This window comes from Bubalus kerabau, chromosome 15 (assembly GCF_029407905.1).
Source record: "Bubalus kerabau isolate K-KA32 ecotype Philippines breed swamp buffalo chromosome 15, PCC_UOA_SB_1v2, whole genome shotgun sequence".
Taxonomy (NCBI): Eukaryota; Metazoa; Chordata; class Mammalia; order Artiodactyla; family Bovidae; genus Bubalus; species Bubalus kerabau.
In genome coordinates this window covers 46,497,602-46,524,978 of record NC_073638.1, presented here as the reverse complement: position 1 = coordinate 46,524,978, position 27,377 = coordinate 46,497,602, and the positions used below count along the sequence as shown (strand labels likewise).

Sequence of the window (27,377 nt, the reverse complement as noted above, 5' to 3'; positions counted from 1 at the left end):
AAAATTTGGGGTTATTTGTCCAGTTAAGAGATAGCTATTATCATTAGTCCCCACTCTTTTCTCACTTCTTCCTAACTCTGTGATCTTGGATTTCATCTTTCAGTTTGTCTCTCCTCTTACCACTTTAAATTGGGTTAATCAAATGAAATAATTTCAGTGCTTTATCTGAAGTAGTGACTCAAAAATTCAACTCTTTCCATCCCTTCTTCCCATTTAAATCTTGCTTAAAGGACCCTCCAGTGTAAATTCCATCTCAGCCTCCTGTGGGGATATAAAACAGAAGATGGAATTCAAGGAAGCTTCCTCCACCAAGCCAAGGGGAAAACCTCTTATACATTTCCAGACATTGTGCTGTGCTGTGCTGAGTTGTGTCCCACTCTTTGTGACCCTGTGAACTGTAGCCCACCAGGCTGCTCTGTCCATGGGGATTCTCCAAGCAAGAATACTGGAGTGGGTTGCCATTTCCTTCTCCAAGGGATCTTCCCAACCCAGGGATTGAACCCAGGTCTCCCACATTGCAGGTGGATTCTTTACCATCTGAGCCACCAGGGAAGCCTATAATTTCCTATAATAGATGGTATTGAGCACTCTAGGATCCAGGATAATTATTCACCAATAAGGATCTGGAAGTGTCAATGTAGAGAACTTGCAGTGAATGGGGATTTAGGAAGGCCCCCGTTGTGGAGGATCCTGAGGAATTTTCAGAATGGCTGGGTAAAGGACAAAGGGCAATTGAGTCAGAAGACTAACTCAAAGAGTAGCCACCAGGGTAGTGGTAGGGATGGACTTTGGGAAGCGCTTCCAGTAATATGGCAGCAACTGTGGACTTTGCTGACTCTGCAGGGGTGCGCTTACATTCTGGTAACACCAGTGAATATTGAGAGCATTAGAAGAGATTGTTAATCACTAAAGGTACTCCTGGGGCTTGGGGTCATATTTGAGGGAGAAACAGATCCAAGATTTTGTTAGTTTACTCAAATAGAGATTTGGATTTGATGTGATTTGAGATGGTACCCCACTCCAGTACTCTTGCCTGGAAAATCCCATGGACGGAGGAGCCTGGTAGGCTGCAATCCATGGGGTTGCTAAGAGTCAGACACGACTTCACTTTCACTTTTCACTTTCATGCATTGGAGAAGGAAATGGCAACCCACTCCAGTGTTCTTGCCTGGAGAAGCCCAGGGATGGGGGAGCCTGGTGGGCTGCCGTCTATGGCTGCCGACTGAAGCGACTTAGCAGCAGTAGCAGCAGCAGAGATACAATTTTAGGGGATCATTTTTGAACCTGGTTTATTGTTTACATATCCAATTCAAGCAGTTATTCGATCTACCATGAAATGTATTCTGGGAGAGATCAAGATGGCAGAGTAGGAGGATGTGGAGCTCACTGTTCCCAATGAGCACATCAGAAATTCATCTACATGTGGAATAATTCTCATTAAAACATAACATGAAACTGGCTGAAGGAATCTTATATAATCAAGGCTTTTAGAAAGATCTCATGTTATCAGGTAGGTTGGGAAGAAAAGTGATTGGGTTGGGACCTGAGCCCTTAGAATGGAACTCAGAGGAAAAGGAAGAGTCCACAGGTGGGCATCCACTCTGGGTCATGAGGAGGTTGAGTCACAGACTTGCCATCCTAGTCTTGAGGTCCTATGTATAGGGAGCAAACCCTACTGGATGATTGGAGAACTTTGAAGAACAGATAAAAAGGCTCTAGAAACCTCAGTTCCACTCATGAACAAGTCCCCTCTCTGCATGGAGAGACGTCTGCCCTAGCAGCTGCCTCACCATACTCCTCAGCCCCAACTGGAGTGAATGCCCTGGCCCTGTGCATTTTACTTCACAGAGTGGCACCGAACCTAGGGCATCCAGGACCAGGGAAAATACTCAACCTTGCAATGCAGAGGCCGTCCATTCCTAGGGCAGAGCACCGGTGGGTGGGTGTCAGCCATTGCTGGCCCTTACTCAGGCAGTGCCCCACAAGCAGCCCAGACTTCTGATTGCAGTGCAGCTGCCAGGATGCTCATGACTGTCTCACTGTGCATCCCAGTTCCAACGAAGCAAACGCTCCATTCACTTACCTACACTTTCCACGTGGCATTAGATCTTGGGTAGCTATGACAGGGGAAAATGTAACCATGAGCTGTGTCTGCATGGATACACAGATGCCTACAAAGGCAGAGCATAGGACCTCAGTAGGTGCATAAACCCCATTCCTCATTCCCTTTGTGGCAAAGGATCTAGAACAGGCAGAAAGAAACCATAACTTTAAGGGGACAGAGCAAACACAAGACTGGCCCTAAGGACTTCCACATCAGCAACTTGGGATCAGACCCCACCCTTGGCCACTGAGTAGAGAGAAGTCCCACATGCAGAGAGGAAGTTCTTATAGCCTGCAGAAAGACTGCAGGCTGTAGCTCCACCATATCTAGTCCCACCTCTACCAAGGTGATAGCTGCCAGTACACGCTGAGGAAAGGCGGCTGATGTCCATGTCAAATTCAGGTTCTCACTAAAGGCACTGGACACATTTAATATGTATAGATGTTCTTCCACAAAAGAATACCCCTTCAGGACCACAGTAACTGTTTCATCTAAATTGAAAGAGGCAGAGAATGTTAAGCAAAAATGAAAATGCAGAAGAACTACTCTCAAATGAAAGAGAAAGAGACAACTCCAGGTTAAAAAAAAAAAAAAGAATAAACAATTTACCAGATAAAGATTTTAGAAATTGGTAATAAAAATGTTAACTGAATAAGGGAAGATGATTGATCTAAATAGTAATCATTTCAATAAGGAACTAAATTATATAAAAAGACCCAATGAAAAAGAAATAATTCAATATCTGAGATTAAAAAAAAAAACACTAGAAGGAATGAATAGCAGACTAAGTGGTTCAGAAGAACACATACATGATCTGGAAGATAGAGTAATGGAAATCACCTAATTAGAACAGCAGAAAAAAATTCAAATTAAGAAAAAATGTTAGCAATCTATGAAATCTCTGGGAAACAATTAAATGTGCCAATATTCACATTATAGATGTTTCAGAAGAAGAGAGAGAAGAAAATGGAAAGTGTATTTGAAGAAATTTTGCCTGAAAACAACCCAAACCTGAAGAAGAAAACAGATATTCAGATATAGGAAGCACAGAGGGTCCCAAACAAGATAAACCCCAACAGACCCACACCAAGATACATCATAATTATAATGGCAGTAGTTAAAGAGAATTCTAAAGGCAGCAAGAGAAAAAGTTATATACAAGGGAACCTCTCTAAAGCTACCATCTGATTTCTCTGCAGAAATTTTGCAGGCCAGAAGCAAATGACATAATATATTCAGAGTGGTGTAAGGGAAAACCCTGCAACCCAGGGTACTCTATCCAGTAAGACTGTCATTTAGAATAGAAGGATAGATAAAGAACTTAAACAAGCAAAACTAAAATAATTCCACAATAATAGACCTACCCTGAAACAAATGCTAAAGGGTCTTCTCTCAATGGGAAAGAAGTAAGAGTCATAGGAAAAGAAAAATCCCAACAGGAAAGACAACTATATAGTAAGGATTGAAGATCACTTCAACAAGCAGGTACACAGATTAAAAAACAAAAAATTGGCCAAGTAGTATTCCATTTTATATAGGTACCACACCTTCTGAAGTAAGTCTGAAAGAGAAAAGCAAGTATAGTAACACATATATATATGTAATTTAGAAAAACTGTCCTGATGGACCAGTTTGCAAGATAGAAATAAAGATGCAGATGTAGAGAAAGGACTTGTGGACACATGCGGGGAAGGAGAAGGAGAAGGAGAGATGAATTAAGAGAGTAGCACTGATACCCGTACATCACCATGTGTCAAACAGAAGCTGCTGTATAACACAGGAAGCTCAACCCAGTGCTCTCTGATGACATAGAAGGGTGGGATGTGATAAGATGACAAAATGAATTGTACAAACTCAGTGCCGTCAAAGGCCAAAGCATTATGTCTGGCTTTGTTCTAAGGAAAAGGTAAAATCTGTCATAACAAAACTGGGAATTCTTCAAAAGGCATCATGCTTACCAGTTATCCATTGTGGTCATATTTCCACAAGGGAAAAATATATATAAAATAAATTTTTAGGGAATATATATAACTTTAGGAAACTCCCCAATATTATGGGCTTCCCTGGTGGCTCAGATGGTAAAGGATTTGTCTGCAATGCAGGACACGTGGGTGGCAACCACAGGAAAAAATGTATATGTAAAATAAATTCTTAGGGAATATAAATAGTCTTTTAGGAAACTCTCCAATATTATTAGGTTGGTGCAACATAATTGTGGTTTCAGATTGTGAATTTTAAAGCATTGTAACTAGGCTCAAACACATCTTTATTAATCAAAATAGGAACCATTACAATCAACACGTTTTTCCCAATGAAAAATAAGTTTATTATTCCTGTAGCATAAAACTGCATGCTTCGAGTTTTCGAAAAACTCTTGGAAAGATTTTTCTGTCTCTTTTGGTTGTGGAAGTCTTTTCTCTGCAACAAGTTGTTGAGATGCTTGACGAAGTGGTAGTCAGTTGGCAAGAGTTCAGGTGAATATTGGGCTTCCTAGCTGGCGCAGGGCTAAAGAATCTGCCTGCCAATGTAAGAGAAGAAGGTTCAATTCCTGGGTTGGGAAGATCCCCTGGAGTAGGAAATAGCAACCCACTTCAGTATTTTTGCATGGAAAATGATAAGGACAGCCCACTGGTGGGCTACAGTCCATGGGGTCACAAAGAGTTGGACACGACTGAGCCCATATGGAGGATGAGGCAAAACTTTGTACTCCAATTCATTCAACAGTTGAAGTGTTGGCTGTGCAACATGCGGTTGGGCATTGTCTGGAGAAGAATTGGGCCCTTTCTGTTGGCCAATGCTGGCTGCAGGCATTGAGGTTTTCAGGCTTTTGGTGCATCTCATCAATTTGCTGAGCATACTTCTCAGATTTACTAATGGTTTCGCTAGGATTCAGAAAGCTGTCATGGATCAGACCAGCAGCAGACCACCAAACAGTGACCATGACCTTTTTTTGGTGCAGGTTTGGCTTTGGGAAGTGCTTTGGAGCTTCTTCTCAGTCTGACCACTGAGCTGGTCATCACTGGTTGTTGTATAAAATCCACTTTTCATTGCACATCACAATCTGATTGAGAAGTGGTTCGTTGTTATTGCTTAGAATAAGAGAAGCTGACACTTCACAACAATGATTTTTTAAGATTTTCGTCAGCTTACGAGGCACCCATTTATTGAGCTTTTTCACCTTTCCAATTTGCCTCAATTTCCAGTCAACCATAGAATGGTTGATATTGAGTTCTTTAGCAACTTCTTGCGTAATTTTAAGAGGATCAGCTTTGATGATGGCTCTCAATTGGTCATTGTCAACTTCCAATGGCCAGCCACTACTCTCCTCACCTTCAAGGCTCTTGTCTCCTTTGGAAAACGTTTTGAAATACTGCTGCACTGTACATTTGTTAGCAGTTCTTGGGCCAAATGCGTTAATGTTGCAAGTTGTCTCCGCTGCTTTACAACCCATTTTGAATTTGAATAAGAAAATTGCTAGAATTTGCTTTTTGTCTAATATAATTTCCATAGTCTAAAATAAATATAAAATACATAGAAAGTAATGTCATTAGCAAAATAACATAAAGTGAGAAATGAGCTTTAAAATGATGTGCAATATAACCACATTTATTTAAGAATGTATTCCAGTATCTAAAAACAGCAAAGTTGAGCCATGCAAAACCACAATTATTAATAACTTCTCTTTCTTTACTGATTTCATTTATTTTATCTCTCTTTTTCTTCCTTGATGTGTTTCACTAGAGGTTTATCAATTTTATCTCATCAAAGAGCTAGCTTAGTTTCATTGATCTTTTCACTTGTTTTTCAGTCTCTATTTCAATTATTTCTTTTCCAAGCTTATTGTTTTTCTGTTATGAGCTTCAGGTTTTGTTTGTACTTTTTATTCTCATTCCTCTAGGGATAAGGTTAGTTTGTTTATTTGAGACTTTTTTTTTTGTTTGTCATCTATACGTAGGCCTATATTACTATGTACCTCCTTGTTAGAGCTTTTGTTCTGCCTCAAAGGTTTTGGAGCATTGTGTTTTCATTTGCAGTTGTCTTGAGATTGTTTTTTAAATTTTATCTTTGATTTCTTCAAGGAACCATTTGTTGTTTAGTAGCATGTTGTTTTCTGAATGTTCAGCTTTAAGCCCACTTTTTCACTCTCCACTTTCATTTTCATCAAGAGGCTTTTGAGTTCCTCTTCACTTTCTGCCATAAGGGTGGTGTCATCTGCATATATGAGGTTATTGATATTTCTCCAGGCAATCTTGATTCCAGCTTGTGTTTCTTCCAGTCCAGCGTTTCTCATGATGTACTCTGCATATAAGTTAAATAAACAGGGTGACAATATACAGCCTTGACGAACTCCTTTTCCTTATTTGGAACCAGTCTGTTGTTCCATGTCCAGTTCTAACTGTTGCTTCCTGACCTACATACAAATTTCTCAAGAGGCAGATCAGGTAGTCCGGTATTCCCATCTCTTTCAAAATTTTCCACAGTTTATTGTGATCCACACAGTCAAAGGCTTTGGCATACTCAATAAAGCAGAAATAGATGTTTTTCTGGAACTCTCTTGCTTTTTCCATGATCAAGTGGATGTTGGCATTTGATCTCTGGTTCCTCTGCCTTTTCTAAAACCAGCTTGAACATCAGGAAATTCACGGTTCACATATTGCTGAAGCCTGGCTTGGAGAATTTTGAGCATTCCTTTACTAGTGTGTGAGATGAGTGCAATTGTGTGGTAGTTTGAGCATTCTTTGGCATTGCCTTTATTTGGGATTAGAATGAAAACTGACCTTTTCCAGTCCTGTGGCCACTGCTGAATTTTCCAAATTTGCTGGCATATTGAGTGCAGCACTTTCACAGCATCATCTTTCAGGATTTGGAATAGCTCAACTGGAATTCCATCACCTCCACTAGCTTTGTTCGTAGTGATGCTTTCTAAGGCCCACTTGACTTCACATTCCAGGATGTCTGGCTCTAGGTCAGTGATCACACCATTGTGATTATCTGGGTCGTGAAGATCTTTTTTGTACAGTTCTTCTGTGTATTCTTGCCATCTCTTCTTAATATCTTCTGCTATTGTTAGGTCCATACAATTTCTGTCCTTAATTGAGTCCATCTTTGCATGAAATATTCCTTTGGTATCTCTGATTTTCTTGAAGAGATCCCTAGTCTTTCCCATTCTGTTGTTTTTCTCTATTTCTTTGCATTGATCGCTGAGGAAGGCTTTCTTATCTCTTCTTGCTATTCTTTGGAACTCTGCATTCAGATGCTTATATCTTTCCTTTTCTCCTTTGCTTTTCGCTTCTCTTCTTTTCACAGCTATTTGTAAGGCCTCCCCAGACAGCCATTTTGCTTTTTTGCATTTCTTTTCCATGGGGATGGTCTTGATCCCTGTCTCCTGTACATGGCATCTGGTCCCATCTCTTCATGGGAAATAGATGGGGAAACAGTGGAAACAGTGTCAGACTTTATTTTTCTGGGCTCCAAAATCACTACAGATGGTGACTGCAGCCATGAAATTAAAAGACGCTTACTCCTTGGAAGGCAAGTTATGACCAACCTAGATAGCATATTGAAAAGCAGAGACATTACTTTGCCAACAAAGGTTCGTCTAGTCAAGGCTATGGTTTTTCCTGTGGTCGTGTATGGATGTGAGAGTTGGACTGTGAAGAAGGCTGGGTGCCGAAGAACTGATGCTTTTGAACTGTGGTGTTGGAGAAGACTCTTGAGAGTCCCTTGGACTGCAAGGAGATCCAACCAGTCCACTCTGAAGGAGATCAGCCCCGGGATTTCTTTGGAAGGAATGATGCTAAAGCTGAAACTCCAGTACTTTGGCCACCTCATTTGAAGAGTTGACTCATTGGAAAAGACTCTGATGCTGGGAGGAATTGGGGGAAGGAGGAGAAGGGGACGACAGAGGATGAGATGGCTGGATGGCATCACTGACTTGATGGACGTGAGTCTGGGTGAACTCTGGGAGTTGGTGATGGACAGGGAGGCCTGGCGTGCTGCGATTCATGGGGTTGCAAAGAGTCGGACATGACTGAGTGACTGATCTGATCTGATCTGATCTGAGCATGTTGTTTATACCACAAGTTTATGGTTTTTCTAGTTTTCTTTGGTTATATTCTTGTTTTATCCTGTTGTGGACAGACAAGATACTTGATATAATTTTAGTTTTCTTAAATATACTAAGACTTGTTTTGTGGAGTTGCATATGATTTATTGTTGAGAATGTTCCTTGGGCACTTGAAAAGAATATGTATGTGTTTTATTTGAATGAAATATTTTTTTGTGTATCTAATAACTCAACCTGATCAAATGCATTGTTTAAGGCCCGTATTTCTTTATTGATTTTCTGCCTGGATCATCTGCCCAGCGATGTAAGTGAGCTTTTATATTCCTGTACTTTTATTGTATTACTGTTCATTTCTCCCTTTATGCCTGTTAATATTTGCTTCATATGCATAGGGGGCATCTGTATTGGGTGAATTGATGGTTACAAGTTTGGAAATAAGAGCTGGATCCATAAGAAATCAATTGACATTCAAATTTCAATTTTATGTACTTTTTTTTTGGTAGAGAAGTCATTATGCAACACATACATCTGATAAAGTGCCTCCATGCAGAATATGGAAAGAACTATGAAATCACAGCGAAATGAATATGGATGAAAGACTTGAGCAGGCAGTTTATAAAAGTGAATATTCAAATAGTCACAAGGAATGAAGGAAGTCCAGTCTCAGCAGTAATCAGGGAAATGCAAACTACAGTGAGTTATTAGTACTACATAGTCCAGAGTGGCTAAAATTTAAAAGAGTGATAATAGTGTTAATAAACATGAGAAGCAATGGAAACACTCATATATTGCTAGTAATGTTATAATTTTGTACAGCTACTTTAAAAATTGGCTGGTATTCTCTCCTAAAGTTGAAGAGATATCTAGGTATGTAGATAAACTATGACCCCAAAATTATTCTCCTGGTATATACCTAATGGACAGGTCTGAGTAAATGCAACAAAAGACATGTGCAAGAATTCTTAGAGCAGCAGTATTTAAATACAAGCTGAAGAAAATTCAAATATTTGCAGTAGTATAATGCATAAATGAATTGTGATATATAATGGAATATTATATAATGTTGAAAAACCTAACTGAAGCTCCATTTAGTAACAGATAAATTTCCCAAACATTGTTGAGTGAATGGAAGTCAGACAGAAAACAATTACACTGAATCATTCAATTTTCCTGTTTAAAAACAGAACTAATCTATGGTGTTGAACCTCTGGAATAGAGAGGGTATAGTTATTAGAAGAGGACATGTTGCGAGGGAGGTGATTCTAGGAGGTTTGTATGTTCTGTAACTTTTCCTCCATGGTGGTGAAATTGATGTGTTTGTTATAGAATAATTCCATGAGCTGTACACATGTAATTTGTGTTGTTGTTGTTGTTTTTTTTTGGTAGTATAACTCTTGTATTCCAGTTAAAAATAGATTAAAAAAAATCACATCTTTTATAGCCTCCGGACTCTCCAAGAGTTGTTTCTCTTTCATTCTATGAGTAGGTATGATATAATGAATAAAGGACCCCCACCCAAAAATATCCATTTTCTAATCCCCAGAACCTGTGAATATATGGCTTTACATGGCGAAAAGAATTTTTCAGATGTGACTAAGATATTGAGATTGGGAGACTATTATGGGTTATCTGGGTGTTCTTTGGAAGGAATGATACTAAAGCTGAAATTCCAATACTTTGGCACCTGATGCGAAGAGTTGACTCACTGGAAAAGACTCTGATGCTGGGAGGGATTGTGGGCAGGAGGAAAAGGGGGTGACAGAGGATGAGATGGCTGGATGGCATCACCGACTCGATGGGAGAGAGTCTGAGTGAACTCCAGGAGTTGGTTATGGACAGGGATGCCTGGCATGCTGCGATTCATGGGGTTAAGAGTTGGACATGACTGAGCGACTGAACTGAACTGATGGGTTATCCAGTTGTGACAAACGTAATCAGAAGGGTCCTTATGAGAGGGAGGTGTGGGGGTCAGAGGTAGAGTGATGTTCCTTGCGGACAACTTGACTGGTCACTGACAGCTTTGAAGATGGAAGGAGATTGTGAGCCTAGGAAGGAGGCAGCCTCCCTCCAGATCCTGGAAAAGGCAAGAAAACAGACTTTCCTTTACAGCTTCCAAAAGGAATGCAGCTTTGCCAATTATTTGTGTTTAGCCCCATAAGACCCAATTTTGGACATATCACCTCTGGAACTATAAGAGAATTAACCTGTTGTTTTAAGTCACCAAATCTGTGGTAATTTTTTACAGTAGCAATAGGAAACTAATAGTGGTAGCTCATGGGCAGTGTACTCTGACAGGTACAATGTCAGAGTACACTGTCCATAATAGGTGCTCTGCAATTGTGCTGAATATATGATCAAGCTTCAAAAGTGTCATTCCAGAGTACAGTAAGGGGATTTTTGAAATAAATAAGGATGTTGAGAATTCAAGACCACTATGATGTGATGTGACCAGGCAGTTTCTACCAGTCTGTTTCCCTCTAATCTTCAGACTTCCTTAAACGTGAAAGGCTTAGTGTCTAGAGGTGAAGGAAAAGAGCACAGGGTTTGTAGTTATCAGGCACAACAAAATTGGAGATGAGGATGCAGATGAAGATGGCATGATTAGGAATTTCACTTAGTCTGTGAAAGGCATTCATTGTCAAGAGGGAGATTAGAATATTTTACAAAAGAAATGTGCAAAGAAATAAGATGGAGGTAATAATGCTCTTGACATCACAAATGGATTTTGTTGTTGTAGTTCAACCACTCAGTTGTGTCCGACTCTGCAATCCCATGGACTGCAGCACACCAGACTTCCCTGTCCTTCACCATCTCCCAGAGCTTGCTGAAACTCATGTCCATTGAGTCGATGATGCCATCCGGCCATCTTGTCCTCTGTCGTCCCCTTCTCCTGCCATCAATCTTTCCCAGCATCATGGTCCTTTCCAATGAGTCCGTTCTTTGCAACAGGTAACCAAAGAATTGGAGCTTCAGTATCAGTCCTACCAATGAATATTGAGGATTGATTTCCTTTAGGATTGACTGGTTTGATCTCCTTGCAGTCCAGGGGACTCTCAAGAGTCTTCTCCAACACCATAGTTCAAAAGCATCAATTCTAGGGCGCTCAGCCTTCTTTATGGTTCAGCATTTACATTCAAAAACTGGGCTTCCCTGGTGGCTCAGAGGGTAAAGTGTCTGCCTGCAATGTGGGAGACCTGGGTTCAATCCCAGGGTCAGGAAGACCCCCTGGAGAAGGAAATGGCAACCCACTCCAGTACTCTTGCCTGGAAAATCCCATGGACAGAGAAGCCTGGTGGGCTACAGTCGATGGGATGACAAAGAGTCGGACACGATTGAGCGACTTCACTTTCTCATATCAATACATGACTACTGGAAAAACCATAGCTTTGACTATAGGACCTTTGTTGCCAAAGTAGTGTCTCTACTTTTTCTTTTTATGCTGTTTAGGTTTGTCATAACTTTTCTTCCAAGGAGCAAGCATCTTTTAATTTCATGGCTTCAGTCACCATCCGCAGTGATTTCGGAACTCAGGAAAATAAAGTCTGTCACCATTTCCATAGTTTCCCCGTCTATTTGTCATGAAGTGCTGGGGCCAAATGCCATGAGCTTCCTTTTTTTGAATGTTGAGTTTTAAGCCAACTTGTTCACTCTTCTCTTTCACTTTCATCAAGAGCCTCTTTAGTTCCTCTTCAATTTCTGCCATGAGGGTGGTGTCATCTGCTTCTCTGAGGTTATTGATATTGCTCCCAGCAATCTTGATTCCAGCTTGTGCTTCATCCAGCCCAGTATTTCACATTATGTACCCTGTATATAAGTGAAATAAGCAGGGTGACAGTATACAGCCTTGACATACTCCTTTCCAAATTTTGAACCAGTCCATTGTTCCATGTCCCATTCTAACCGTTGCTTCCTGACCTGCATACAGGTTTCTCAGAAGGCAGGTAAGGTGGTTTGGTTTTCCCATCTCTTTAAGAATTTTAATCACCACAGTTTGTTGTGATCCAGAGAGTTAAAGACTTTAGTATAGTCAATGAAGCAGAAGTAGATGTTTTTCTAGAATTCCCTTGCTTTTTCTATGATCCAGCAGATGTTGGCAATGTGATCTCTGGTTCCTCTGTCTTTTCTAAATCCATCTTGAACAGCTGGAAGTTGTTGGTTCATGTACTGTTGAAGCCTAGCTTGGAGAATTTTGAGCATTTTTTTTGCTAGCAAGGGAGATGAGTCCTACTGTGCAGTAGTTGGAGCATTGTTTGGCATTGCCTTTCTTTGGGATTGGAATGAAAACTGACCTTTTCCAGTCCTGTGGCCACTGCTGAGTTTTCCACATTTGCTGGCACAATGAGTGCAGCACCTAACAGCATCATCTTTTAGGGTTTGAAATAGCTCAGCTGAAATTTAGTCACCTCCACTAGCTTTGTTCTAAGGTCTACTTGACTTAGCACTCCAGGATGTCTGGTTCTAGGTGCGTGATCACACCATTATGGTTATCTGGGTCATGAGGATCTTTTATGTCTAGTACTTCTTGTATTCTTGCCACCTCTTCTTAATATCTTCTGCTTCTATTAGTCTATACCATTTCTGTCCTTTATTGTGCCCATCTTTGCATGAAATGTTCCCTTGGTATCTCTAATTTTCTTAAAGAGATCTCTAGTCTTTCCCATTCTATTGTTTTCCTCTATTTCTTTGCACTGATCACTTAGGAAGGCTTTCTCATCTCTCCCTGCTATTCTTCGGAACTCTGCCTTCAGAGGGATGTATCTTTCCTTTTCTCCTTTGCCTTTAGCTGCTCTTCTTTTCTCAGCTATTTGAAAGGCCTCCTCAGACAACCGTTTTGCTTTTTTGCATTTCTTTTTCTTGGCTCTGATCTTGATCACTGCCTCCTATACAATGTTACAAATCTCCATCCATAGTTCTTGTGGCACTCTATTTATCAAATCTAATCCCTTGAATCTATTTGTCAATTCCACTGTATAATTGTAAGGGATTGGTTTAGGTCATACCTGAATTGCTTAGTGATTTCCCCTATTTGTTCAGTGTAAATATAGTTATAATTACTAAGATCTATTCAAAACCATAAAACACTTCTGACACTAAAAATGTGGGTTTTCCCTACCAAACAGTTCTCTAACTCTGTGCAGATACCCACTGGGTGTCCTACAATTTGATTCAGTTCTGACACTAACTACCTGGAGTTAGTTCAGACCTCACTGGTTAAGGACTCAGCCCCACAAGACTGCCCTCCCACTTCAGACAGCAGTTGCAAATATTGGGTCCCTAGTTACTCACAATTTATCTGACTTGTCTTAAAATTTGGGATTCCCATAACCCTCTCTTCTGGTTTGATAATTTGCTGTGACTTCACATGGAAATCAAGAACTTTTCTTATTTACAGCTAAATATATGTAGGATATATAGTTATGTATCCTTATAAAGGATGTTAGAAAATATACACATGAAGAACCTGATTAAGAGGCAAATAATATAAGGTGTGGAAGTGTCCTGAAACCAAGGGTTTCTGTGACTGTGGAGGTTGGGGTACACCACCTTTCTGCATGTGGGGGTGTTCACCACCCTAGAAGCTCTTCAAACCCTTTCCCTTATGGATTTATGGAGGTCCCATGACATAAGCATGATTAAATCATCGGCAACTCCAGATTAACTCAGTCTCTATCCAGTTTCCCTCCTGGAGGTGTGAGGGGATTTGGAGCTGAAAGTTCCAACCTTCTTATCACATGGTTTCTTTGGCAGGCAATCTCCATCCTGAAACTATCTAGGGGGCTCATACAGAGTCACCTCATTAACACAAACTCAAGTATTCTTGACAGGGACCTTTTAGGAGTAACAAAAGAGGCTCCTCTCATCCGTGTAACTCATGAAGTTCCAAGGATTCTAGGAGCTCTTCTCCAGAAACCTGGACAAAGACTGCATATATCTTTATTATTATATCACAATATTGTACTAGTTAATAATGAGAAGTAATTGAAAACATCTCCTAGAAGCAGTCCCTTCCTTTTCCAGGAGAGACTCATCTGTGTTTCCAGTTTATTTCTCCTCTTGCCCATCTTCCTCATTTTTCTTCATCTGTGTGTAAACTGTTCATTGAATGAGCTGGACTCAGTGGTGCATAATTGGAATATTCCTTTATTTATCTCTACCCTTGATTGCCACCATGTTATTTTTGTTCTCCCCACCCCCATTCCTGGTAATATTCCTGGGAAAGTGACTTTTCTAGTCACTTTTGGTATTAGAATATCTAAAGTCGTAGGCATTAAAAAGTTTAAGTCCTATCTACTGTCAAAACTTCCATCTCTCATTAAATCCTAAGCTGGCTCTTTGACCACCTTTCACCACCTCCATCAAGTTCAGGCCTTATTTACAATTTCATAGAACTGGAGGGAATAAGTGTGTCATGGCCTGTTTTCTTTTTCTCATTTCTTTACTTCCTTTTCTCCTCCTACTCTCACTATTTGGTTTGAGGGATGAGAGCTGAAAGGTAGCTGGTGCTCTTTGTGATTTGTCTTTTAGTTGTTGAATATACAATAGGGGCTTCTTGTGGTTATGCTTTTGTGGAGTCTTCAGAATGCCCCCATACACTTGATGATCTGATAGTGTACTGTTTGCTGACCTGTTTTGCTGACATCCCAGGGTAAGCTCTTTGACTTTCCCCTCATTCCTGCTTCTGGCAGTATATTTCCAGTTGTCTGTCTCTGCTGAAGTGGGAGGTGGGAGGGGTGGAGCGTGGGAGGGGTTGGAGGGGTGGGAGTGGAGGGGCATGGGTGGGGTGAGCTGTGGGAGGGATGAGCCATGGAAGGGGTGAGGAAACTCTTTTGGGCAGAGGATCCAATCTGTATCCCATGGACCTTGGAAAAATTCAGCATCTTGTTCAGGAGTAGAGGACACTAGTGATCATGAGCAGATAGCCCCAGCCTCCATGTTAACTATTATTATTGCTGTTTCCTGGAGGTTGCTCAAACTCAGTGATGCTATCTAAACATCTCATCCTCTGCTGCCCTCTTCTCCTTTTGCCTTCAATCTTGATATCTCCTCCAAATGAAAATGCATATAAGTCTGTCTTAAATCCCTATGGATTTAGGGATGACAGAAAGAATTAGTCTGTAGTAGTCTGTAATACACTTCATTCACTTAGACCTAAGTGAAAATCTTCTTAGTGCAAATTTCCATCTTTTTAAAGCATGTGCTGGTGCTCAGTCCTCCCCAGCTCTTTGCGGCCTCATTGACTGTGGCCCCTCAGGCTCCTCTGTGTATGGAATTTTCCAGGCAAGAATACTGAAGTGGGTTGCCATTTCCTTCTCCAGGGGGTCTTCCCAACCTAGGGATTGAACTTCACCGTCTCTTTTATCTCCTGCATTGGCAAGTGAGTTCTTCACCATTGGTGCCACCTGAGAAGCAACTCACATCGTATTTGTGTTCTTTGTCTTGTGCTAGAATCCATCACTCTCCTAGCCCCATTCCTGCAGGATTTGTCCTGTCTTGCTTAAATCACTCTGGAAATTCCCTATGTCTATTGATATGGTGACCCCTGATTCCTTTGTTTCCGTGGTCCACATTTTCAGTGACTCTGAGAGACTCTTTCTACTGATCATGTGAACCTTACCTCCAGTGACTTTACAATGCTGGCCATCTCTAATCCCTGTGACCTAAACTGGGCCCAGCATCTCCCACTTTGATGACTATATGATTCATTCCTATGAACTCTATCACCCTACTCCAGTGTTCCTAAGATCTCCCTCACTGACCTCAACCCATTGACACTTTGATCCTGACCCCACCTTGATGGCACTTTACTCTCCACTACTATCATAGAAAACTGCATTCGTATGTTTCCATCTACCCTCATTCCCAACTTATGTCTAGCCATTTTGTAGGGAACTCTTGAGACCATCTCAGAATTGCATTTAGTAATCACTCTACTTAAATGACTGAGAAATTTTTTAAAAAATTATTTGTTTATACACAAGAATTTTGCCTGAAAATCAAAATTAATTATAATGCTTGTTAGTTAAAAGTTTTAATGGACTTATTGAACAAATATGAAAATCATTGAACAAATGTTAACATTACACAGTTATCAAGGATGCAGATGTCAGAGACAGGTACTATATTGTGCATGGGTTCTGTTTTTATCACTATTTCAACTTTATCCTATTCGGAGGCTCCTCCAACTCTCAGTGAGACTATTTTTAAAGAACAAAAGGAAAATCCATCTATTCAAGAACATCTGCTTTCTATATAGTTTTTCTGTTTCATGATTTCTTCTGGAGACATGGTCATTTGACCTGAAACTGAAGAGTATGCTTGGGGCACAGAGATAGCAGAGTGAGCACTCCTATCCCCCCACTCTGAAGATCCAAGTCCTTTGATTGTTCTTCTTTGTACTGTATGTTTTCATACAGGCTGTGGAGGGGTAGAGAGTGTACTCTTAAAGGGAAGCCAATGAATGGCCCTGTGTCAGACATGAGTAACTTTTTTCTTTGCATCAGGATTCCTTCAGATCATTAGCTTTGAGAACCTAGCATAAGTCATTGTTTCAGAAGGTATAGGTTTGCCAAATGGAGATTTCCTCCCCTCTCAGGTCCCTGATTGGCTTCAAAATGTTCTTTTTTATTTCTGATCATGACTGTATGGCTCAGGTAATGTGAAAAGTCACAAGGTGCTTGGTTGGAGATAAGCATTTTCTTACATTTTAATACATAGAAACATTTCTTATTGAATTATCACTAGGTTTAGTGACTAAGACATGTCCGACTCTTGTGACCCCATGGACTGTAGTTAACCAGGCCACTCTGCCCATGGGATTCTCCAGGCAAGAATACTGGAGTGGGTTGCTATTTCCTTCTCCAGGAAATCTTCCCAACCCTGGACTTGAACCCGGGTCTCCTGCATTGCACGCAGACTCTTTACTGATTGAGCTACGAGGGAAGCCCTGACCTGGTTCACAGCCTTGATTAAAATGGCCCTTTTTCCCTGGTCATAAATCTTGTTCCAAAAATGGGTCCTTCTCAGACTTGTACAGAGCTCTAGGCTTTGAATATCTAAACTTCTGTGATTTTTTTCTTTATCTTTTTTTTTTAATTTTATTTTATTTTTAAACTTTACATAATTGTATTAGTTTTGCCAAATATCAAAATGAATACACCACAGGTATGCACAGGCAAGTGCCAAAGTGCCCAGGAAGAAGAGAAAATGGTTAAATTAGAAAAAGTTATTTAAGACTGAGTGACTGAACTGAACTGAACTGATGACATAAATACTAAGTACTTTCATCTTCAAGACATCAATAAGCCTTTACAGAAACTACTTGCTTCTGCATATAAGATGGGTTCCAATAGCTGGATAAGAAGCCAGAAACCCATGATATTTCTCAATACCAACTGCCTTTCAAAGGTGATTTGGTCATTCAATAACTTTATGATGAGCTAAAGATGCTAATATACACCACTAACTGTAACTTGACTTTTTTTTTCTGTTACTGCTATTATACTAGTTTTTAGGCTGCATTAAAAAGCAGTAAAATACATTAGAGAAGATTACATAATTCATATCTTAGAAAAAGAGAGTTTATTTTGCTTTTTTCTATTGAGGTATAGTTGATTTACAATGTTGTGCCAATCTCTGTTGTACAGCAAAGTGAAGCAGTTTTACACATACAGACATTCTTTGTAAAATATTCTTTTCCATTATGGTTTATCCCAGGAGACAGTATACAGTTCCCTGTACTATACAGGAGGACCTTGCTGTTCATCCATTCTAAAAGCAATAGTTTGCATATATCAACCTCAAATTCTCAGTCCATCCCTCTCCTTCTGCCCTCTTCCCCCAGGCAACCACAAGTCTAATCTCTGTGCCTATGAGTCTGTTTCTGTTTGGTAGATAGGTTTGTTTGTGTCATATTTTAGATTGCACATGTATGTTATATTATATTTGTCTTTCTCTTTCTGACTTACTTCACTTAGAAGGGTAATCTATAGTTGTATCCAATGTTGCACAAATGGCATTATTTTATTATTTGAAATGAAAGTTTAAGTACAAAATGAATTAACATAATGTGTTGAGTTTTGTGAATTAAGACCTTGTCAATTATGATATATTACAGCACCTTGTAAAATGTCTATATTCTTGGAAAGGTACCTGCATTAAAGGGAACAACAACAAAAAAGATATGTCCCAAGCAAAGTCTTGAAGCTAAGTATAAATTTCAGACAATGAAAAATAATGGATGGTCAATTAGAAAAGACTAAAAATGATAACATACAAAAAAAAATGCATAGGCAAGTGCCAAAGTGCCCAGGAAGAAGAGAAAATGGTTAAATTAGAAAAAGTTATTTAAGTTCTATTTTTCATATTTGTTTAATATTGTTTCTTGAATAGATGCAGGCTCTATCCTGGCCAAATTTCTGTTTTTTTTTTTTTTAATTCCTATAATAGAATAGCTCTAAATGGCATTATATTTGAGAATTGGAAATCTTGAATTTCCTATGAATGTTTTTGCATTGAAGCATTAATAACTCTTCCTCACAATTTCATAGAGTGAAAAAAATGCACTTAGAAATGAAAAGAATTTGTAACTTCCAGTCAATAACTGTATATTGATAAAAACATTTGTATAGTTATTCTGTAGATTTTGTAGCCATCTGCAATGGTTTTAATTTCCCTCCATGAAAATGACTTTCTTGAAGCTTTATATAACATTATATATTTAAAAATAAAAACATTCAGAATAATAATATAAAATATGCAGTTGGTATATTAAATGCACTTTATTCGATTTTATCATGTACTCATATATATCAGCTGTTTTTAAAGAAGAAGGAATTGAGGCAAAGAGAAATAATTTTCTTACTCAAGAAATCTTCAACTCTTGCTATGATTGATTTAGTTTTAGATGTTTCATTTGAAAAAAATTGATATAAGGAAGGTTTTCATTCTGAGTCGGTGGTATTTTAAGCTTGTTCTGGTAATGTGCCTTCTTTGTTTAGATATTGGAACCTTTCTCTGGTCATTGAGTATTAATGTTTTTTCAAGTCATCGAGCACATCCTGCTTTGTGATTTTCTTCCAGGCATCAGGAATTTCACCTCTATTGATAAATCTTCTGTGATATTTTTCTTCTAGCTTTGATTTGAAGTGACAGACAAACCATTTCCAGTATGGCTGCATTGATGTGTCTGGGGTGATGCTCCATGTGGCATATTCCCCTCCTGCTTCTCGATAGGTCTTATATGGGATTCTCCTGCCATCACTCAAAATAAAATTACAATCACTTGCTACTGAACTAGTACAGTAATCAATGTCAAAATGGTCTGTTTGATACCACCCCCATCCACTGACAGCCTTTGGACGGTGGAAAGGAACACTGTGGTCTCCGTCATGGGTAGGGATTGTGTTCGTACAAATTGCTTTACAGAAGGGACACTGTTTCCAGCAGCCACAGAGATGTTCAGAGAGCATTTTCTGGATTTCAGGAACCATTTCTTTTACAAGTTTAGACAAACAGTTCTGTTCTACCTTCTTCATTTCAGGATCCAAAGCTTTACTCATGGCCTCTTTGATAAACTCGGTATCTTTTATCTCCTGGTGTTCAATGTTTATCAAGTCTTTTCGTGGAAAGATCAAGATACTCCCCAGGCGATCACAGAACAAATCTAACCACCCAGACACTGTGCTGCTTTTATCTTTAGCTATTGCTGTAGATGCATGTATAGCTGAGAGGATGGCGCTCTTGATGTCATCTAAACTCATTTGTAGAAAAGTCTTTATTTTCTCACTTCCTGTGTCAGAAAAATATCTTCTAACATGGTTTTCAATGTAATTCTTCAAAAATGATTCTGGATTATGAAGGTACTGCCAGTAGTTATCAAAATTTTCCTCTTCTGCCAGAGAGATGAGAATGTGTTTCTCCAGGTTAGCTCTGTTTTCATTGAATGCCCGGCAGGTGGATCGAATGTCCCCAGCAATTTTGAGGGCCATGTTTTTCCTTATGGTGCTGGAGACAGCAGGTGTGAGTTTCTTCCAAAGAAAATCAACAAATGTTTTAATTGAAGATGCTCCTTGACAAGAGATCTTAAAGCTCATGAAGAAATCATCTTTCTTGCTTTGCAGATAGTGTACAGGATCATTTGCCCTCTTGAATGCCTTGTGCATCTCCTTAAATGTCACTGATGCTCTTTGGAATAAACACAATGATAAGTCTATTTCATATTTTTTTGTAAATGTGTATCTTTTCTGAGTGGGTGCAGACTTCACCTCCTCATGTATTATTCTCAGGATTTCATGGAAATAAGTTGGATTGTAATCATGCCTTTGCTGAGATATTTTGTTAAGAGTTTCATTAACTTTTGAAATAATGCAGTCAGTAGTCATATTTATGGAGTGTTTATCTTGGGGCTCTATTGTCATTGCAAAGAGTCCCCAAGATATACTTTTCATCTTAACATGTTTGTCATAGTTGATTTCAAACTTTTCTCCAGAATAGTTCATCAGTATGCTTGCTATGTCTTTTTCCTTTTTGAAATATTCCAAAAGGATGCTTTCAGAATCCACTTCAATTTTAGGCTCTGTGGCTAGAGGGAGACTTGAGGACACATCATAGACCCATTTTTTCCAAACTGAGTTGAATTTCTCATGGAGCTCTTCCTCACTCAATTCGGTGCCATTTAGCAGTAAAGCCAAATTCTGGCTGTTTTCCAATAATTCCTTTTCATAACCTGACTTTTTGTTATCCAATTTTTCTTGATTTTCTTTAAAACTAATAAGTTCTTTGGCTTTTCTTTGGACATCTAAAATTAGTGCCTCTTTAAGTGTTATGAGTTTATTTTCAAAATTTCCTTTCCACTGAACCAGCACTTCACTATCTGGGTCTTCATTAACATATTTTTCAAGTTCTTGCTTGATGGCTTCATATATCTCTGTAACTTGAGCCTCCAGGGTATATGTTTCAAGTGTCTGGATTTTTCCATTCTGAATCTGGATGATCAGCTGGTCCTGTAATCTCTGCACATGACTCCTCAGCTCCCATGTCCAGGAGTTATACATGGTTTCCAGTTTGCTCATGGCCGTGACTTCTTGAGTGTTCTTGAAGCTAAAAATAAAGTTCTCATTCAGTAGGGCTCTCCACAAATCTTGAACTCGGAATTTTACATCTGATAACTTCATGATGCTTCCCCTAGATTCCTGTTGGGCAGTCACAAGAATTCTGCTTTTTAGTTCCTGAACATTGTGGCTGTAGCGAGGATTGGGTGGGGCCATTGGGGGATTGCCATCCCAGAGGTGAGCAAAGTAGTAGACGTGGGTATTGGCATCAAACTTAATGACATCACTAAAGCAGGTTACATCGGAGCACTGCTCTTCTTCAGCTGCTGTTGCTGCCATCTTGTCCAATCTCTGCTCTAGCCGCCTTCTTCCATCCATAGTATCATCTTTAGCTGTAACTTCCCCCACGTTCTGATGGACAAAGAGGCAACTGGGAGAGATTTTTACTTGTTTCATCCTCAGAAAAGCTTGGACAACTATTTGTAGAATACCTTGCATTTCAGATGGATTTTCCCCAAAAATATTGATCAGAGTCAAGTTTGCAAGTCCGATGACAAAGGTTGCCAACTCATTGTCATGATTCTGGGACTTGTTGCTGAGTTCTGGGGCTCGGAGTCCCTCTGTGTCCACAACAAGCACAAAGTCAAAGCCAAGTTCAGCTGTGAATGTCTCCTCCACTTTCAGAAGCTGCATGTAGGCCCCCCGGGTACACCTCCCAGCACTGACAGTGAACTGCAGCCCAAAAAGGGCATTCAGCAGGGTGGACTTCCCTGAGCTCTGCAGGCCGAGGACAGAGAGAACAAAGAGCCGCTTGTTTCCAAGGTTCTCAGAGAGCTTGTCAAAAACAGCTGCCACCCACCTCAGGGGCACATATGAAACATCCCCATCCATCAGCTCAATGGGAACACCAGATATCATCAGATCTGCAGCAATGTGGGGAAGGGAGAGAAATAGGGTATCTTTCGCGGGTGAAGCTTCTTCCAGAGCTTCATAGATCTGGCCAGCTTCTCTGAGAATGTGCTCAATTCCCAAGGAACAGTCATTAATCTGTCTGGAAATAGCTTCTATCTCATTTTGCCAGTCTTTCAGAGAGCTACACTTTGGGCCCTCTTGCTTTTCTTTTTGAACCAATACCTTTTTCTTCTCATTTAGATTTTCCAAGTGTCCTGCAGTCAGTTTGTCCAAAGCTACATTCAGCCATTGGAGGAAGTAGAGTTTGGTGTGAGTTTCTGAATGATTTTGGAGAATTTCAAGGACAGAACGCATTAAAGCATTGAGAGGAAAGGCTTTTCTGAACTGTTCATGTCTTATCATTTGTTTTTCTGTCTCAGTCTCACTTTTGTGTTGTTCAATGCTGCAATTCCCCTTTTCTCTCAGATGATAGAGTTCTTTGTCCTTTTTACACCAAAGTTGCCACAGTTTTCCCTGAAGAGGTAGTAAGTTTTCCTTGACCTGAGGTATTTCCATTTCTCTCAGTAGGGTCATTAGGCCCTCTGCCTTTTCTTTGGCTTCCTTGCAATCTTTCTGGTCTTCATCAATAAGCATTCCTTGCTTGCGAGCAACTTGGGCACAGTTCTCCAAGCTGAGTGCAGTGTTAGAGAGCTTCAGCAAACGTTTGATTGTAGTTGTGAGCTCCCCTATTAATTCTGCCTCATTTCTGTTCCTGATCCCAATTCTCACTCTTGGGCCAGAATTATCGACTGTGACTTTTCCTTTATCATCAAGCAAAAAGATTAAAGGTTTTGATGACTGACACATGTCACTGACTATTTTTCGGTTTCCTTTATTGTGATCAGAAATTGACATCAGGATCACAATTATGGAAGAAACTTCCTTCAAAAAGGTGAGTTGCTTCTCATGTTCCTTTGCATCTCCATGAAGATTGGTAAAGGTCAAGCAGTTGTCAAATCTGTCCTGCTCTTCCCCTCCAGGACAGAACCAGGAGACTTCCACCACGCCTCCCATCAAGAGACAGTCTCTGCTGCTGCCTTTGCAATGTCGGTGAAAAAAGACATCATGTTTGCGTTCACTGAGAAGACAGTTCATGATCTGCGATTTGGAAGCAGAGAAGCCAGTTCCAACTCTAATAAAGGACACAATAGGGAGAGAAACATAACACATCTGGTGATTCTTGTAATTGTCCTTCTCCTCATTTATTGATTTCCCTACTTGCTGCCAGCTCCTTCGAATTTGTCTGAGAGACCAGAGAGAGAATTCAATTTGAGCATTGCAAGGATTAGGTATGAGAAGGGGGAGGGCAAACTGACACATGGAAAGTTTGTGCAAAATATATTGTCTGGTAAAATCATCTGCACAGTGAAGAATTGCCATCTGAATATCCATAGGGTGAACATAGGGTCTGACATTGGTGGCTGCTGAAGGCTTAGTAGGATGAGCACTTTCTTCAGGTAGATCTTCATATGGATCAAAAGCCTCCTTTTCTTGGTTTGAGGTGCTTGAATAGACTTGGTTCTCTGTGTATTCTTCATGTTTGGTGATCAGGTATCTCAGCCCGTAATCCAGCATCAATAACTTCTGTAGGAAGTAGAAGGGAAGTTCTCTTTCAGAGCAGGGCTGAGTGTTGTACACAGAAGTCTTGTGGATTAGTTGGAAGTTAGCTCTGCTCATTTTTCTTGGGTAGTAATGTTCTAGGCCTAGACGCTGGAGTAAGTCTTGGAAGGCTCCGTTTTCTATGACTTCCTCCTTTTTGTTTTCATTATCATGTGGTTCATGGCGCTCTTTCTTTTTATGGAAGACACTTTGCAATTCTTTTATCACCTCCTCCACTTGCAATGAAGAGACAGCAGCCTCATAATTCCCATCAATGAGCAGTCTCAAGTCTTTTTCTAGGTTTTCCCAATCATGATCTCCACGGTTGGTGAGGACATATACAACTTCTTTAGTCAAAGATTGTCCCATGTGATGTTTGATCAATGCCAAGTGTTGTGTTTTCTCCTCTGGAGAAAGAGCTTTGATGCCCGCTGTTGCTGTGAGACCTGTGAGCACCAGGAATGCCTGAGCCCTGTAGTAGCAAATATTTTTGAGCTCTTGGTATTTATTTTGCACAGTTTGCATTTTGTCCAATAGGAAGTGTAACTCATCATGCCCCAGGAGATGCTGAAATATATTGTCAACCACATGATATCCTGCACCAGATGCCATCAAAAGTAGCAAGACGTGTGTGTCTGGCTTCCCTGTTTCTCGGAGGTATTTCAAGAAGCACCCAAGAGACAAGCTGACCTCATAAGTCAGCTTTCTTTGAGCTTCCTCCACCAACTCTGTGCATTCAGAGTTGGCGTTTACTTCCCTAAGGTCATTCTGTGCTTTTTTAAATATTTCAATTAATTCAGAAAATTGGGTGATATGGACATTGTCTTTCTTTGGTTCTGACTGAAATATCCACTGCATAATGGATTGAGCCTGAGGAAAGTTTCTTACTGTATAAATGTGAGGATCCAAAAGACTACTCAACTGAGATTTAATAAATTTAGTTTCATAAATGGAAATGTTTTTGCAAAAGTTTACTGTGTTTACCAGAAAATTCTGCAGACCCCAGTCTTTGAGGCATATATTAGTCCAAATGGTATAACTTTCAGTTTTTTGACTCAATCTTTGCATGAAATTTATCAGCCTTTTAAGCTGTTCTTCAGGATCAAAAACTTTCCAGGATTTCACATCCTCTAGGAAAATTCTAGCCTCCTTCTCAATACTCAAGAATTCTTCTCCCTCCTGGATCTGGGCAGTGAGTTCATTCAGAACAGTATAGTTGTCTTTCAGGCAGTTAGCTACTTTAAGAGGATCCTTAAAATCGTCTCTGTGGCCATAGAGGACAATGTCCCAAACAGGTACCAGCTGAAGTCCACGGTCAATGACATACCAGGTTTGATTATTGGCAACTAGACCAGCTTTCCAGTCAGAAAAGCCATCTGCTTCTGGTGGGCCACCTGTCTGGGCCACAGATAATTTGACTTTGGTTTGGAGATTTTGGAAGGTTGATCTCTGAGAGGCTTTTTTCGAATGAGAGTCTGACATATCCAGACCTGCACCAATGTTCACTCCAAAGCCACTGTAACTGCCCCTTATGTAACTATCCAGGGCCTCTGCTGCTTGCTGCTTCACTTCTGCCAGCTGCTCTTTTTGGAAACCCTCTGAAATGGCTTTCCACCAGTAGATTCCCCCGAGGTGCAGAGGGCCCTGATCAGCATGAGACCCAAACCTCTGGAAGAAGGCTTCAGTCCTATGCCTCAGCAAGAGTAGTTTGTCTGGGTCTTCTGACTGACCCAAAAGGTCTTCAATGTATTTTAAATCCTGGAGAGCAGCATTGGAAAGTTGGAGCTGGTCAATGGAAAAGATGCAGGAGGCCAGTGGGATATAGATGAACTTGGTTGAGCAGAAATAAGAGTGTTTAGAATGTGACTGTTGTATTTTCTTGGATTCTGAATGCATGCTCTGATCCATACCAGCTTCCAGGCTAATTCCCCAGCCTCCACCCTTTGCTAAGGCTGTTACACTGAAGCCCAGCTTCTCTACAGTCTGAGTGAACATGGATTCTTCTTGAGAAGATGCAAATTCCTTCATTTCCATCTGTGTACACTGATTAGGGCCACGGAGTACAAACTCCTTGGGGACACAGAGTAGCTCTTCTTTCTTCTCCATAAGACACCTTTGGTCACTGGTTTTGTAAATTCCCTGTAGGGCTAGTCCTCCAGAAGCATGTCTCACCAGTTCTCTATCTGAAAGAATTTTCCTGTAAGAAATTGCCCCTTCCATAAGGTTGAGTTGTCTCTGCATATCTTCCATGACTTCTCCTGGGGGCTTTTCAGGAGATGGCTTGAACTCTTTGGGGATCTCCATTGTTTGCCTCAGCTCTGCTTCCTTTATCCCCACTGCCTCTTCCTGTTGTTGCCTCCGTTCTGACAGCATTTCTCTTTGTTCCTGCAGTGCCTATTCTGCTGCCATCTTCCTTTTCTTTAATGATCCCACCCAAGACTCATGTAGCTCTGAAAGAGTATTTGAGTGTGACAGGTTAAGCAGTTTCTCCAGGGCCCTTTTCTCCCAGGGATGTTGCACCTGGCATTTCAGTTTCTGGAGGTATTTTTCTTCTAGGTGTTGTGAGGCATGGGCAGAAGTCACACCCAGGTGTTCCTGCAGCTTTGACAACTAGTACTCAACTGCCAATCCTACTTCTCTGAGCATCTCTTGGATATCTTGCCTATTTTTGCCTCTGAGCAGGGGTTCATTGGGCATAGACTCTGCTGTGTCCATGGCTGTTGGAAGAAAAGACACTCAGTTAGCCTGTGGCATGTTAATATGCAGAATTCTGTGATTAGTTTGCATAAATCTGTTGCTTTTGTATACACTAATAATGAACTATCAGAAAAAAAAAATTCAGGGAACAATCCCATGTATGATCAGACTAAAAAGAATGAAATACCATGGAATAAACTTAACCAAGAAGGTGCAAGACCTATATTCTCAAAAGTGTAAACACTGATGAAGGAATTTGAAGATGATAAAAAGGAATGAAAAGATATCCTGTGTTCCTTGATTAGAAGGATTAATGTTGTTAAAAATGGCCATATTATCCAAAGTAATCTATAGATTTAATGCAATGACTATCAAAATACCCAGGACACTTTCACAAAAGTAGGACAAAATGATTCTAAAAAATTTTTTTGGAACCACAAAAGACTCAATTGCCAAAGCTGACTGGAGAAAAAAAAAATAGGTGGATGTATCACGTTCCCTGTTCAGACTGTACTCTAAAGCTACATTAATCAAAAAAGCATGATATTGGCATAAAAGCAAACACATAGATCAATGGAAAAGAGTAGAGAGCCCAGAAATAAACCTACACACTATGGTCAATAATCTATGACAAAAGAGGTGAGAAAACAATGGGAAAAAAGACAATTCCAATAAGTGGTGGTGGGAAAATTGGATAGCTACATCAAAGGAATATTAGGAAAAAATAGGCAAAGAATAAATAGATGTTTCTCCAAAGAAGACATACAGATGACCAACAGGCACATGAAAAGTCACTCAACATTGTTAATTGTTCAGTTCAGTTCAGTTCAGTCGCTCAGTCATGTCCAACTCTTTGTGACCCCATGAATCGCAGCATGCCAGGCCTCCCTGTCCATCACCAGCTCCCAGG

General features: G+C 40.2%; 1 protein-coding gene across 2 annotated transcripts in view; it reads right to left on the bottom strand.

Moving 5' to 3' along the window:
* Window positions 1-16,637: 16,637 nt before the first annotated feature.
* Window positions 16,638-27,377, bottom strand: part of LOC129629034 (interferon-induced very large GTPase 1-like) — a 52,681-nt gene continuing 41,941 nt past the window's right edge. For both annotated transcript variants that reach the window (XM_055548805.1, XM_055548806.1), the window contains one exon: window positions 16,638-26,487. In XM_055548805.1, coding sequence (XP_055404780.1) covers window positions 19,199-26,143 — 6,945 coding nt within the window. In that variant the 5' untranslated portion in view covers window positions 26,144-26,487 and the 3' untranslated portion in view covers window positions 16,638-19,198. The remainder of the gene's footprint in view (window positions 26,488-27,377) is intronic.